This window comes from Doryrhamphus excisus, chromosome 9 (genome assembly GCF_030265055.1).
Source record: "Doryrhamphus excisus isolate RoL2022-K1 chromosome 9, RoL_Dexc_1.0, whole genome shotgun sequence".
Lineage (NCBI taxonomy): Eukaryota > Metazoa > Chordata > Actinopteri > Syngnathiformes > Syngnathidae > Doryrhamphus > Doryrhamphus excisus.
In genome coordinates, this window is record NC_080474.1 from 11,039,564 (window position 1) to 11,055,268 (window position 15,705).

The 15,705-nt window shown below is 38.6% G+C and overlaps 1 protein-coding gene across 3 annotated transcripts; it reads right to left on the reverse strand.

Moving 5' to 3' along the window:
• Positions 1-222: 222 nt before the first annotated feature.
• Positions 223-15,131, reverse strand: traf3ip1 (TNF receptor-associated factor 3 interacting protein 1). Of its 3 annotated transcripts, XM_058082765.1 has the most exons (17): positions 14,884-15,131; positions 12,887-12,955; positions 12,150-12,311; positions 10,975-11,106; positions 10,451-10,873; positions 10,315-10,377; positions 10,153-10,173; positions 9,940-9,963; positions 9,265-9,340; positions 8,936-8,956; positions 8,531-8,615; positions 8,236-8,325; positions 7,913-8,042; positions 7,802-7,838; positions 7,611-7,684; positions 2,741-2,958; positions 223-2,016 (listed from the first exon to the last, which is right to left on the reverse strand). In XM_058082765.1, the coding sequence occupies exons 1-17, from the start codon at positions 15,004-15,006 to the stop codon at positions 1,851-1,853; spliced, it is 1,914 nt and encodes a 637-aa protein (XP_057938748.1). In that variant the 5' UTR covers positions 15,007-15,131; the 3' UTR covers positions 223-1,850. The 3 variants fall into 3 exon arrangements, with proteins under 3 accessions (XP_057938748.1, XP_057938749.1, XP_057938750.1); XM_058082767.1 differs by lacking the exons at positions 223-2,016; positions 2,741-2,958 and adding an exon at positions 2,980-7,533; XM_058082766.1 differs by lacking the exons at positions 9,940-9,963; positions 10,153-10,173.
• Positions 15,132-15,705: the final 574 nt, after the last annotated feature.

Genomic DNA, 15,705 nt, shown 5'->3' on the forward strand with positions numbered 1-15,705 from the left:
TCAGAAACGTATTTGAAAGTATTTAAAGAGCCATCACAATATGTTTTGTGTGTTGCAGCTGTTTTATGACTCACTACAGAGATGAAAGTTGGTCTTTATGGTACTTGAGGGTCTCAGGAGAAACAATGTTCCACTCATAGTTTCTACGGTGGAAAACAACTTGACATTAATGTGGCTTTAACAGTCTGTTACCCCTCCCCGATTCATACATAACGAGAGAGATACTTATAGTAGTTTATTTCACTTTACTACAAAACATAGACTTATAAGACCTATAATACAATATAATACACTTTTAATAGTCCTTTCATAAAACACATGCCACAAACACGTTATACAGAATTTATATATGTGTAAGTTATAAACCCCAAACTGTTTCTACCATCAAACAACTTATTTCCATGAGACAGCATGTCAAATGGAAATTAAAAGAGAGGTTTTGTCACCCACCGATTGAGTTATCTATAATGAATACATTGAAAATATGAGATCAGCCAAAATACATAAATACAACAAAGGTTTTAGAGACAGAAATAACCTGATCATTTCCTTTTTTGGCCACACAGTGTAGCATGTCGTGATTACAGGAGTATTTGAAAGCAGTGTCTTGTCTATAGTATGTATACAAAGGTGATGCAGTTGCTTGTTTGGTACTTGGATGTCAGAACACATGGTTGTTTAACATGAAAATTAAAGTATCACAGAGAATGGTTGATAATTTACATCAATTGCCATGAAAACAATAAAGCTTGGATATGTAACCTGAGTGTATTTAATACATATGCACAAAACCTTGAAAAGTGCTGTGGACACCTATGTGTAGTCCCTGAAAACGTCAGAGAACAGTGGTTGAGCTCGAATTAAAGGAAAAAGCATTCAGCAACAGTCCCCTTCTAAGGAATGTATGTGGTATTATTTTAATTTTGAGAAAGTAAGAACATTTACATTAACATTAAATTTTAAACAACCCCTTAATCCTTAACTTTCATCTCTAACTCTAGCTCTTGATCCTAACTCTAAACCACGAAACCTCATCCCGAACTCTAACCCTTTATCCAAACCCCAAACTTGCTGCTTATCCTCACCAGGGTCGTTATCCTGAAGCTAACTTCATGCGAGAGGCGGGGCACACACTGCACTGGTCCCCAACAATAGTGTTGGGTTGAGGTACAATTTTTAACCATTACTAAGTCACAGCAACCAGCCAAGTGCCAATTAATCCCGGACTTAATTTGTTTTTGTTTTAACGAGGCTGTAATTGTTGGAATAGCACACTTAATATGAAAAATATTACCAAAGAGTAAATAATAAATGATAAAAGTATTGTGATCTACTTTCTTGTGTACATGTAGTATACTATATTATGTAGCTATGCGTCACTGATAATTTATTTTCAATATCTAACTGCTGACCAAATGCATGGTCAAAACATGGTCAAAAGTAGAAGTGTTTTGTGTGCCTTCGTTGGTTTACCACTGTGACTGGTTTCCAAAGTAAGGGAAGAAAGATAGAAGGATAGAAGGCTGGTTCAGGGCAGATCAGTAATTTTAGTCCTCTATGCAAAATACTACATACTGTAAAAAAACAAAAACAAAAAACTGTATGGACAATTCCAACAGAATAGAGTTAAACCTCCAGGCTGCTAGAGGGAGTTGTATTATTTGTTGTTGTATTACCTGTCTTGGTATGATTGGGCATGTGTTGAATGCTGGTTTCCAATAACTTTCAGAAAACAAATCTACAAAAATAGTACTATTTTAGCCCACATGTTCATTTAAAAAAATCTAAAAAGTTTGCTTTTAAATATAAGATTTTCTCTGCATTTATCAAGATGCTTGTAGTTTCTCACTTCATGTAGGAGGAGAGGAGATGATTCCTGCCAACTTCTTTTGGATCTTCTCTTCATTCCTCAGTATGTTGGACCTCAAAGCACAAATCTTGTCCTGGTAATCCTTGATCATTTGGTCTAGTTCATAAAGTTCTGCTTTAAGAGGTTCTAATGCCCACTCTGTCGCCCTGTATGAACATGAACACACACAGACAAAAAAATAGTAAATCCAAAAAAATCATCCTTGGTGAATATAATTGTACCAGCCTCTATTGGAAGGATATATTTATATTTAGATATTATATTATCAACATTTGTATTTATGTAATTCCAATTATTGATTTGAATGGTGGACAGGCCGTCCAACTGTTTGGGCTACCTTCCTGCGGGTGTTCAGTGAGACATGCCATTCTGTGAGTCCGTGTGCCTCAAGTAAGGACCACATTATATCATTATGTTCATTTCCATCATAGGAAACTGTCAATGGTGCCAAACATTTAACTGAAATACCAGACAGACCAAGCAGAAAAGAAAATATGAATACCTTTAATGTTATCATAATGATGGTTCACTGATGATCTGTGTAGTTTGAATAATGAATTGAACATGTTGAGAAATGTGGAAAAAGCCATTATTTCAAATGGTAAATTTTGGCCCGGAGAATGCGGAATTCCAGGAAAAACAAAACTTTCTGGAATTTCAAAAATACATAGCCTAGTGGGATGTGGGATGATGTGGGAATGTTTTTAAATCAATGTATAAAGCATTTTGCGTCAAATATAACTTATACGAATAACTTATAGCATTAGCATATGTGTGATGTTCTTCAGCACACAATTATGTATTAAATACATATCCTATGTAATGTGCATGTACAGTACCACTCTGTGTGTTGTGTGAATGCACTCTCACCTCTGCTCCTGCAGCAAAGCCTGTGCATGCTCCTTGTTCTCCTTCCGCCAGCTTTGCAGTTCTGCTTGCATGGCATCTATATCTTCCTGGACATAGTCCATGATCTTACCCAAAGGCAGCGCGCTTTGACACACCGACTGGATGGATGCACGCAGCCGCTCTATCTCCCGTGTTACCAGGTCCTGCTCTTTCCTTCGGGTTTCTTCTGACACCAACTTCTGAATATGGTAGTCCATTGAGATAAAATGTCAGGAAAAGTGAAATTCATCTGTGGTTATTCAAATGTATAACAAGCGATCATATCAAATCAAAACCAGACTTCCTTAATAAACGAATGCCATTAGTTTAGAGCAAAGTGGTATTTTGTGGTTTCTAAAAATGTTGAGCAAGACTGCTCAACACAAACCTTGTTGTGTATATAAAGATCAAAAGGTATGGTTTGATTGTGTTGGTATAAGTCGGAGGGCTGGCTCGCTTGGTGCCAAAGGCCTCAGGTACGATGATTGGTTGACAAAAATTAGGGGTACCTCGCTTAACAGGCTGCAAACCCAAGGATGTTTGTTCAGCTGGGCATCATTGCTTAAAGTGAGCATATATGTGAGTAAAATACGACAACCCTGAAGCCACACATATCCATGCAGACATAAACACTCATTTACACACACATACGCAGCCTAAGCACCTGCAGTCATAGTTCTTATTTATTTTAGTAACAAGCTGTGGCAGCAGGGTTATTTTACTACAGTATTGAATAACAACTGCCACACTTAGTCCTCCTTTCAAGTTCAACTCAAGGCTCAAGTTAATGTCTGCCTGGCTCTGCAGACACCTGCCATGAAGAGGTAGAAGACATTGTGCTTGTGACAACAAGCCAAATGACAGCTTTTCTACCAAACATGCACCTACTCAGAGCCCACTCAGGAATAGGGTGTGGTCCATGAGGTACATGATATTTGCTTTACTGAGCCACTACTTCAGGAAACTGAATAGTTCAGTAAATACAAACAACATGACTACAGAAGGACCACATTGCAGAACATGACATTACGTCTGAGTGTTCGCCATCTATTTTGTGACCCATTTGAGGTGGTTCCTGAGTGTGAGGGTTGGAAAGCCCCAGTCCTGTGGTCCTCCATCTAGGTGGGTGGCTTTCCACTGGGTGAGAACCCTGCAGCTAAACAAACACTGTGGTTCATTCAGGCTTTTGGTTTGGTCTGCCTAGTGTAGACAATATCCATGTTTATGTACATTCTATTTGCTTGTCCAACACACGTACAGCTCTTTTGGATGGAGGACGAGGGCGAAAACACAGCTCTTGGTACACTGTCTGAAACTGTCAAGTCAAGAAATTAGTGAAGATGTTAAGCAATTTTACGCATTTGTTGTTGTTATTATGATTATATTATTATTGTGCACTGATGTGATATTTAAACGTGCAATAAAACCCTGTTGTTCCTGCCATAAATTTTGGTGCTTGCCCAATAATTACTGATACCAAGTGAACAATGTGGAATACCGTCCATCCATTTTGTATGCCGCTTATCCTCACTAGGGTCGCGGGTATGTTGGAGCCTATCCCAGCTCTCTTTGCGTACACCCTGGACTAGTTGCCAGCCAATCGCAGCAATGTAGAATACTACATTCACAATGTTATATTCACAATCATCATTTCTTGTATTTCTATTTTATGCTTGAAAATATGCTTCAATGTGCTTTTTTAAAAATTTTTTACTAATAATAGGCCATATTGAACCAAGGAACTCTCCCAAAGCGAAGATGTAAGACCCAATGATTAAACTCACTTACTGTATTGGTTCATATAACACACACACATCAACAATTCCATTATTCCATTCATTTCTTTGTGTCGGAATCTGACCTAACCATAACTGTGCTCTCTATGATCATGGTGATGAGGCGTTCAAGGACAGACTCTTAATGCTGTATGGCAATTTGCTGTATTTTAGTATGGATGGAAATCCCATGAAATACACTCAACTTGAATTCAACTTCAATGACATGGTGTCTAGAGACTAGTATCATGCAAGGGATCATCAACATTTTCATGATTTAAAGTGTCAGTTCATGTGGAGCTGTGACTACATTATATGCATCTTTCTGTTGATGAAATTGTCATATTTCAGACATACTGTAGTTGCTAATGGCGATTAATCATGATTAATTAATTTGGCAAAATGTGATTAATCAGATTAAACACCGTACTGATTTGCCAGCATTGAGGGCATTGTTTCTCTTATTTGCAAGTGTCCCTTGATAAGTGCTGAAAAGTCACAGAAAGATACAAGTGCATAGTATACAACGCATGCACCACCCTTGGCAGAATGACTTGAGTTTAGCTCATCTATTTTGCACAAATTAGTGTGCATTACTGAGCAAGATGATTGAAGAAACCAATTACCTGGCACGCCAGAAATGTGAACGTAATGAAAACAACAAATGTAGGTTGTATCTGTCATTTTTTTACAGTTGAAGGAGCACTGGTGACTAGTCTAACATCTAGCCAAACAATGTCATTAAGCATCTACAGAGCTAAGATGATTAATTGAATGTCACTGGCATTTTCTTATGTGTCCAGAAATACAGAAAAGGCCACGATGTTTATGAAGACACAGGGTAAGGAGCAGAATATTTATTTTCTTGACAATTCTACAGCATATTCTGGCCCTTCTCTGTGACTCTCACTCAACAGTCATCCATTTGTGTGCCACAGGGTTTATTTATACATTACAAACCTTCATCAAGCCTAATTTGAAAGGGGTAACGAAGAGGGGAGCAAGGAGTACACACAAAAAAATCTTATGAAAACGCAGCTGCTGCAAGGGGCAAATTCTGTGTAAGTAAAAGGAGAAGTATCTTGGAAAAATATACAATGCAGGCAAGGGGTCAGGAGCAGGCCATCCCCACTAAATATACAACACATTCTTATGCCACAAACACATGATATACTTTGATCATTCAATATGTTTCTTTACTGAAACAGTTATGAAATGGAGTTGGCTGGCTGGGGAATTTGAGAAACTTAATGGTAAAAATGCCAATGTTTTTGCGCTGATTCAGAAGTGAAAGTGGTCTGTGACTCACTTGTTTTAGACCAGCAAGTTACAAAAAATGAATTGTGGCAGGTGAAATTTAAAACTTGACATACCACATGGAATGAGGAAGTTCAATATTTACATTTTTGACCTAGCACGTTTTGCCATGATTACAAGGGGGAAAAATGACTCAATTAAACTGACCTCTCCACACTTTAATGTCAGGAAGGAAGTCATTTATGCAGCTGACGAGGCAAGGCTGGTAACAAGGGAGGGGTGGCGTGAACATAACTTATGTGCAGACATACGTGTACCAATATATATCTTTGCAACCCACAGGATTGTCTGAAATATCTGTTTAGACTCTGAAAACTGAAACATTTGAATTAGGACAAACCAAGGCCATTTTCACATTTAACAAAGACTATATTTGGATAAATACATTCTAGAAAAGAAGGGTTGAGGGTAAAAAAAAAGCCAATACAACATGCTTGTTGTGTAAATGAAATCACATTTCTATGAAGCTTACTGACAGCTAACTTTAGGTGAGAGTTATGATGTCAGATGTTGTGGGATAACTGTCTACATGACTGACAGTGCACACACTCGTGTTCGGGTGGGCGGTGAGAAAGGAATGCAACGAAAATGTGCTTCAATGACGAGGACCACCCAAAGCAGATGGCCTTGCTCCCCACAATACAGACAAAACTCTTGCAGCAGTTCACACTTAAAGCAACAAAGGAATATTGCTGACATATGGTCATTCATGAGTCAAGATGTAGAAATAGACACATCCTTTTTTTGTCTTTAAATACAAAAAAGGGGATCTGAAGGGGCGTCAGCAGGCTTATTAGTTAGTACTCCAATAGGTGGAATAAATGCTCCGCTGCTACAAGACATTTGTTCGAATTCAGTTGCCGTTAAACTGTTGAATGTGCCTGCCTGTATTTTATGATTGGTGTAGATCAGCTGTTTAAGTGAAATATACATCTTAATTGTCCATTTCATTGTCACATGTGGGAGGTGTTTGAAATTGTCATGTAAAATTGGTAATGCTAATTGCTAGCGCATGTATAAGATTTTCATTGTAAATGAACATGCACATCGTGTTGAATGTTACACCGAAATTAGTTTGTGTTTAATGTATGTTCTAAGTGCCATGCTTTATTTCTGGATGTTTAGTTTAACCATTCTTCAAAGTAAAGGCTCTAAAATGGTAAATGCTGGAATTTTTATTCACTGTACAACCCTAGTGACCCTAGTGAGGATGAATGACATATAGAATAGATGGATGGATAATTGAAAAAATCGACTTGTCATTAAGGCATGATGGTGGGTCCCACAGCCAAACCAGTTGAGAAGCACTGATCTAAAACATCCGTTATAAAACTAGATACTTCCAGAATTATACACAAAGCAGTGATGTCTATCGTTTTTTTATGTGGGCCTTTATGAGGTATTGAGGAAGGCCAAAGCATATTTAGCTCCAGACATCTTGATATGTGTATCAATTGTGTGTGGTCTGTTAGAAGCCACACTAGATTGTCAGGGTATGAGACCTTCAGCTTCACTGAAGGGGAACATTTTTGTGGCTCCAAGGCAGCATAATTACACCTCTAAACTCCATTTGTTTACATCCTTTTTTGTGATAATAACCAGCGCTCCACGGAACATTTCAAAGTGACCCACACAATTACCATCCAGGACTGATAGAACTCATTGATAGTCCTGCCTCTCCGCCTGTATGTCACACATTAAATGTGTTGAAGAGGGCCCTCTGGTGGAGGACCAAAATATTACAACATAAGTGATCATACCTCTTTCGATTTGCTGGAGGATGGTAATGACTCATAGTCTTTCTTGGTCTCCAAAATCTTTTTCACAAGTCCACCTAGAGTACAAGAGACATTAATGATTGAACTTGTAGGTTGTTTTCCTAAAACTAAAACTATACTTATGCAATTCAACAAGAAGCACACGAGAAGAATACTGTATGTCTCTGACTTACCATGTTTTTCTTCACTATTAAGGTCTTGTGCAGATCCCTGTAATAGAACAGACACATTATGAAGTTAACTTCTAGGTCTCGTTTGAGAAATTCAGCGTTATGATCACTTACCAACTCCTTATCGGTAGCATCTGCAGGTTCAGGAGCCGCCTCTGCCACAAGAAACTGCTCATCTTCCTCCTCCTCCTCGTCAGATAGCTTCTTTCCATCTCTGATGACTGATGACTTGGCACTAGGAACCCTGGAAAAAACAATACTTTGTGTATACGTTTAAATGCTTTGTACATCTTGATTCAACAACAACAGAACTAGATGATTGCAATGTCAAAACATTGCATGTGTATGCACTAATAATAATAAGAAGAAGCAAAACATAGCAATAGCAGAAAATAGCAAAACATAATAATGAGTTAAGCAAGTTGCAATTAAGTCACCTCTCAGCTGAAACCCCTTCATTGAAATCTTCCCGTTTCTTAACTCGAGGAGGAGCAGGACGAGCACTGCTGGGCCGCGCCATTCGTTTACTGCAATACAATAAAAAGAGCAAACATTCCACTTGACTCATTGAATTTGACCTAGTCCTAACTTTGTGACGGCAACATTGAATGGTAGATGAATAATATTGACACGGAAAAAACAAATGCCCTTGTACATTTATTGTTTTGTTACTGCATGTATTACTGTGTAACTTGCACTTGAGTCAAATAATTTAGTATCATCACTACAGACCTAGAGGCCATTTCAGATGAAAATGAGGAACCTCCATCCCCACTTTCCTTGGGAGCTGGTCCCTGCACCACCTGTGGATCTGCGTCTATGTAGGGACGGATGGTAGATTACGACATGTCTCAGCAAAATTGATAGATTATCATTTGGTTTTGCCTTTTTTGTCAAAATCTTGCATAGCCTGTTTGTGTCACTTTGTGTCGTTATCCGTTTGCGATTGTATTACTATCCATTTTCCTATGCTTGGATACACCAGTGACTGTGATGACCTGATTCTTTACTAAGTACCATCTTTACTTTGGTAATTATTAATAACCACTACCATATTGATCCAATAATTGACTGTGAAACACAGTGTTGTTTGCCTTGTTCATCAGAAAAGTCTGGTCTTAAATGAGAACCACTTACCTCCCTCACTGTCAGATTCACCTGTAGACAGACAGAAGGGTTAGTCTCCATTCAGGTACAACTATCTATCCATCCATGCATTTTCTGTGCCACTTATCCTCACTAGGGTCGCGGGTATGTTGGAGCCTTGAGGTACAACTAGTACAGCATAATGAAGCAAAACAACAATACAACTATATGAAACATGAAAATAGATACTGTAGGTACAAGTGCAGGATAAAATTCAAGGGTGTTTTCACCAGCAATCACAGTTAAAAAAAAAGTTTCCAACCAAATGGTCAACTGGAGGTTAGATTACTAAGTGTTTCTTGAATGGATTGTGAGCTTACCTTGTCCGTCAATTCTTGGCTTCCTCCTTTGCCCTTTGGCAGATGAAGGTCTAGGCAGTCGTGCTGGACTCTCAGACTGTCAGGTAGTCAACAGAAAAGTTATTATTAAATGTAAATTTATTTTTGTGGATTTCAGGATAGCAGAAGTGTCATAAAAGTATTGCGTAAAAGTCAATGGCACAGGACAATGTGACAACTCTGTCCCGAACAAGGTAAAGCTGTTCAAAAGAGGATATTTGTAAAACAGTTGTAAAAGCGCGGTACATTCAGTGCATTTCCAAATGCATCTTGAAAATGTGACTTCAATGTCTGAAGAAGAGTATTATAGCTAAACAATATAACAAATCAACAAATATGACTTTTGATGGATGTTCAACACAGAACCATACAATAGCAATGCGTATGGTGTAAGGTTGTTAAGAATATTCCTTTCCCAATATAAAACCAGTGGTGCAAATTGTTTGTGACTGGCTTGTCCTTACACTCACGACCCAGCCATCCATTATCTATTCCGCTTGTCTTCATTGGGTTGAGCATAACCCAGTTGACAACCAAGCATTCATATTCACATCTATGGACAGTTTCCCCAGTTACAGTGAGGCTGATGTATAGCCCCGAGATCAAACGGAACATTTTGTGTTGCAAGAGTTGCAGTTGTGAACAAAAGTAATTTACCTGGTTTTCAACATTCTCTGCCGGCTGTATATGTATGCAAAGAACACATCATTATGAGCAATAGTGCTACCGGTTAATAAGTACCAATTCGACTTAACCAACCGACTACCAGATACCCCGCAGTCCACAAGTAAAGGTAGCTACATTTAGACACTAAAAAGCCTAAATTATTCAGGCCTACATTTTTACAGGTTGTTCTATTGGACAGAATACCTCATCAGCTGGCACTTGGTCCTTCCAAGAATAAGAGGTGGCGCAATAGAAAGAAAAGGTCTTACAAATCATGTAAAATATTGATATCCAATTAGAAAATTAAAGTACCTTTAGATACACACAGGGATATTTTACATTCATATTAAACAGGATATAACTTACAGCTGGCACTGTTTTCCTGGCATCGTCATCAAGGTTTTTTTGTTGAAGCGCTGATAACCTATCCTGGACACACAAATTGTTCGATGAATTGCATTGTTGGTACTGTTGACAACTCATTTGTGGTTTACTGAAATACCTTGCTATTCCCAGAGTGTCTGTCTTTACTTCCGGTCTTGTCTTCTTCTTCTTTCTGTCTTTCTGTGTCCTTGTCTCTTTCTCTTGGTTTTTCCTTGTTTTTTTCATGGTCTCTTTGGGAATCTCTTTCTCTTATTTTTTCTTTCTCATTGTCTCTGTCTCTACTTTTTTCTCTCTTGGAATCTCTCTCCCGTTCTTGGTCTTTTTGTCTTCCTTTGTCCTTTTCCCTGTCTGGTCCTCGCTCACGGCTCTTTTCTTTTTCAACATCATTGGTGTGGTCCTGTTCGCGGCGGTGATTCTTGCCAGAGCGCTCCTTGTTGTGGCGGTGATCTCGTTCACCATCTCTATGGTGTCTCTCCTGCTCTGTGGGCTGGCCTGGGTCCTTTTCTTCTCTGCTCCCACTGCGCTCAATCTTCTTCTTCTCCTGGATTAGTTCATCAATGTCAATGAAAAATTCATTTGTCAATAGAAATATGACAAGCAGCCACAACTTTTTTTTTGAAGAACAATAAAAAGGATTTTAACCTCTCTTTCAGATGACTGCTGTTCACGTCTATCCCGATTCTCTTTGTCTTGGGACTTGGAGGTGCTGGGTTTGATCTTCAAATCCACCTTCTCTCCAGAAAGAACTCGTTTCACTGCCTCCTCACTGGACATCTGTGTATCAAGTAAAGGAAATGAAGACAGTGTGACCGATATGGCCACTGATTCCAGTTACCTCAAGCAACTGAAATCAGTACTGTTCTTCATAGAGCTATGATCCCTGAATGTTTATAAAGCTGCTGAAATGTTCATAAAATGTAAATTAAACAGATAACACCTTTGACATTGAACAAGCGGTCATATTGCATTCTTTACATACAGGTCTTTGGAATGGAAAATGTGATGTAAAGAACATCACTTGGAATTTGTGTTGTGGAGAACTTGAAAGGAAGTTTGAATGATTGTTGTATGAATATACGTAGGTCAAACATTTGCTTACTTTTTCAAATAAATTAATGTAATTTACTCCTTTACTTCAGAACTACTACTAATAGTTTAAATACTGTGCTGCTCGCGAGTCAGTGAGCAACCAGTAGCTCTTTCTTTCGCAGGATCATGGCCAATGAGCTGCTTTGCTGGAAAGAAATTAATTATGGGAGAAGCTAAAATAGTTGTTTTTTTAATTCTAAACTCATATTGGTATTTGTCTATGTAGTATATTTCTTATCTACTGTTATTTCTAAAATGTGTCGGATTATTATATTGAATAATGACTTCCTGTGATTTCCAACAGGTTCACGATTGGCTTCATTCAAAAGAGCTACCAGGTCATCATGGACTTGTGCACACCACAAAATGCCATTTTATGATGTGGACATGAGTGGCTTATATCTGTACAAATCTGTTTTTCTTTCATAATTTAGTGGGTGCGGCTGAATCGCTGCATCTTATACTCTGGAAATTATGGTAGCTTTCATTAAGACTTATACTTTGTGTATAACCATACAGTAATATGCCATTTGGCGACACCTATATATCAACTTATATCAAATACCTATAAAGAACTGTATCTGTAAAATAGAAAAACTTAACTATTTGTCTATTGTCGATCTACTATTGGGTTTGGTTAAGAGATTTCACAGTTCTCCCTTTTATAAACAAACACTATATAAACGCAGTAATATATGGGTGAGTTTGATCCCCATTAAAAAACAAACCTTGTTGAGGCAGCACTTGGCAATACACTGCAGCAGCTCATTGGTTTTCTCAGGCTCGTGACCAGCCACGATCCGTGCTGGCTTTGCTGCGAGGGGCTCTCCACTAACCAACGCAACAACATCTATTGCTTTCTGAAGGAAGACCATCTTACTCTCTTTGTCCTAACAAGACAAGACAAAAGTTGTGATTAACAGAAAAGAAGAACATGAAACTTGAAGACAGAGGGATCCTTATTAACAGATAAGCCAAGTTGAGTTGTACTGTTAATCTGAAACTCTTTCCAACAGCTAGTACATAAAAATAAAAACCCTTCATTTTCAAAATTGACACTATTTAACGTTGGTGGTCTACTGCTAAAAAGCTGGGTGGCTTGTTAATTCTTACAAAAACCCCTTTTCACCAAATGTTCAGGAACTTGTAGTGATTGATAACTGTTGTTCCGGAAATTCAAAGCTTCCTGTGGTACATTGTGTTTTACTTTTGCCACCTCCTCACAACATTTATCTAAATCAGGCCAATGATGGTGAAGAAGCAACATGCTTGATTGAGCTGTACTAGGTTACAACGACTTTGTGTGCATCCTATGTCAGTGCACTGGGCTAGCACACGCTCATTGTGCAAAGGGGACACGTGCAAATGAGGGAAGCCAGTTGTGGTGATGGAGATTTAAGACTGAGCTAAGCTAAACACATCATCAATGATGCCATCTAGATGTAACCAAGAACAGCAACCTTACCTTGACATTATCTGACTTTAACTCACTGTCCTTGTACAGCCCCTTCATAAAGCCTGTGGTTCTGATGATCTGAAATTAGAGTCAATAGAAATCAGGAAATACAGTATTACAGTATCAGTAAAACATGATTACACGATTTCCAGTTTTTGGTTGTGTTAGCATGGCATATTGTTAGGCTTGTCACAATAATGGATATATCAATTAATTGAACTATAAAAGAAACAGGTAGGTAATTATGAGCCCTCAACAAATTGACATATAAATGTATGTGTGTTAGGGTTTTGCACCATCTGTGAGTCTCTCTGTGCAGCAGGATGACAAGAGGGTTTACTCTGCATGTGTCTGAGCACATTGACACTATGTGAAATGAACACAGAAGTCAGTGAGCATCTTCTCAGCTTAAGCCTCTTTGTGCTAGTTGCAGGGCGACACAAGTGCTAGCAATTAGCAAGCAAACACAAATATGAATGAAGGCACAAATGCAATATTTTATAAGCCGAATGCCACAGTTCCAGTGTGAAAATGTAGCACAGCCTTCTGACCGACAGTCACCACTTGCTGAGGCCCTACCATCTAAACTCATACACATCGTGTAGTCTGTCATATCCATTATTTTACACAGCTAAAATATAACTGGAGTGTATTGAAGTGTTTTTTTTTTCTTAACAGAGATTATCTACAGTACTTCCTGTTTCCCAGAGTGCTTTGCTGTACAGTTTTTATAAAAAAGGCTGGAAAGCACATGGTTAGAGCCAACATAGTAGTTGGTTAATATTCTGCATTATATGTTGGCAGTGCATTGTCTCTTTTTATCCACCTATTGTTCTTTTGACACCAGGAGTAGGAGTTGTGTGTGATGTGGTGACGCTCCACAATTCGTGGCTGATACGGTATGCCACACACAGATGCAGTACACTTGAGTACCATCTAGTGGGCCAAACATGACATGACACAATGATCTTTGAATGATAATGTTAATGATAATTGGGTTGTTTTTTTAAAGGTTGAAATTATTGAATATCGGTCGATGATTAATAGCAAAATGATCGACCAGCAAAATTTGTTATCATGACAGACCTTCATATCGTTTATATCACTCATATCCATATTTTCATTTGAGATGTGTTAAGAAGCAGAGTCATGATGCCATCTACTGTACAGAGTTTTAACAAGCTCCAAAGACAACAAGGGTGAATAGGTAGCGCCTAATCTGTTGGCGGTACTAATTCATTTGTGGCGGGCTGCCACAAATAGATGCATGTATGGGAAAAACACTGAGATCAGTATAAAGACCGTCAGGATCTTCATGGCAGTTGAACTCGTGGTCAAGCACTTATATGCACGTATATGCAAGCCTTCCATCACCACTGATAATGCAGCAGGTTGGAGAATGGTGTGAGCTTGTGTGCAAGGCCCATGAATACATCTAGTTATTCTGAAAGGAATGCCATCAATGATTCTATGGGTAAATTGTGTCTGTGTGTGATTATTTTGGTCAGGAATTGTTGAGGGACACAAGAGAGGAGAAAAATATGGGGAAAACCTAAATGATGATGTAGTACACCACCGCAAAGTACACTACCAGGTGAAACAAGGTGGTATATTTTACATTTGGTTTTCATGGGAGCACACTGTAACTGTTGGTAATCTAGTTCAAAATATGTTCTGTTGGGTTTGTCGAGCCCTTCAGCGCATCTAGCAACGCTGTAGTTGTTTACTTAGTGCCAATGGCAACGGACTACATAGCCAATGACCAAATGACTCCTGAATAGTTTATCACTTTGTATGGAAGGGTCCTGATACAAAATCTGTATCTTTCAGCGTCTACACTTCTGAGCAGACCTGCTACTCACTAATACATACGCTAAGCTCATGCTAACATTAACATGAATCGACTCTCTCACTTACGTGCCTTAAAAAACAATTTAACCATTTTTAAAAAGTGTATCACCTCGCACACGCCATGTAGCTCTTAGTAACATGAACATCAGTCTCACCTCATTGAAGATGTCGTGCAGGTATCGAAAAGGTGGTTTGTTGAGAAGTTTTTCCGTCAATGGTGGCTTCTTTATCACCTTTCCAAGGGTGTCTTGAGTCTTTTTAACCACTGCTGCATTCATTGCGGTAGTTTTTAAGAAAAAAAAACCCGTAATCAACCTGTATCGCTTCTCAATGCGAGATAAGCTAAATTCGCGCTTGCGCACTCGGCAGTTTGGAGACCGAGGCTTGAGAGGAGAGTCCTGCTTCTTCTTCGGTGGATTTTTCCGGTAGTTGTTATCCACAATTATACTGTCCTGCCATCTGCTGGAGAAAATGAGCGCACTAAACCAGTCCACCATTCGTATTCATTTGAGCGACACCCATTTACTTGTTTTCTTTATTTATGATTTATTTATTTTCACTTTATTTATTTACGTGTAAAAAACCAATATTCTCTGATTTGAGTTGTAAATGTAGGACATTGCTCCTGGTGTTTAAGCCTTGACCATGCCATACCTCTGGTACTATACCTTGACAGGCTGACTGGGGCAGCACCGCAACCAGGGGTGCCAGCAGGAATTAAACAATCACGTTGGGCCCCCCTCTTTTCATTTTTATATTTAATAATTACCTATTTTTGGTCATTGTTAAAGTGCCTATGCCCGCCACAATTATATCATGAATGGTTTTAAAATGCAAATTCGAAATTTGTATTTCATATTTTTTTTCAGCATTTTATAAACATTCTATCGTCCTCGGTTGCAATAAATATGGCATAAAGGTTCTGTATTGATCATATTATCAATTGACAGAATCCCCACTGTATGGCTATATACGAG

What these genes read in the sequence shown, in the direction of transcription:
- traf3ip1 (XM_058082765.1), bottom strand. Translation starts at nt 15,006, where the DNA reads ATGAATGCAGCAGTGGTTAAAAAGACTCAAGACACCCTTGGAAAGGTG. An exon ending in AGCAGTCATCTGAAAGAGAG is followed by an intron (nt 10,874 to 10,974) that starts GTTAAAATCCTT and finishes GAACTAATCCAG; the next exon opens with GAGAAGAAGAAGATTGAGCG. An exon ending in GCTTTGCTGCAGGAGCAGAG is followed by an intron (nt 2,017 to 2,740) that starts GTGAGAGTGCAT and finishes ATGTTCATACAG; the next exon opens with GGCGACAGAGTGGGCATTAG.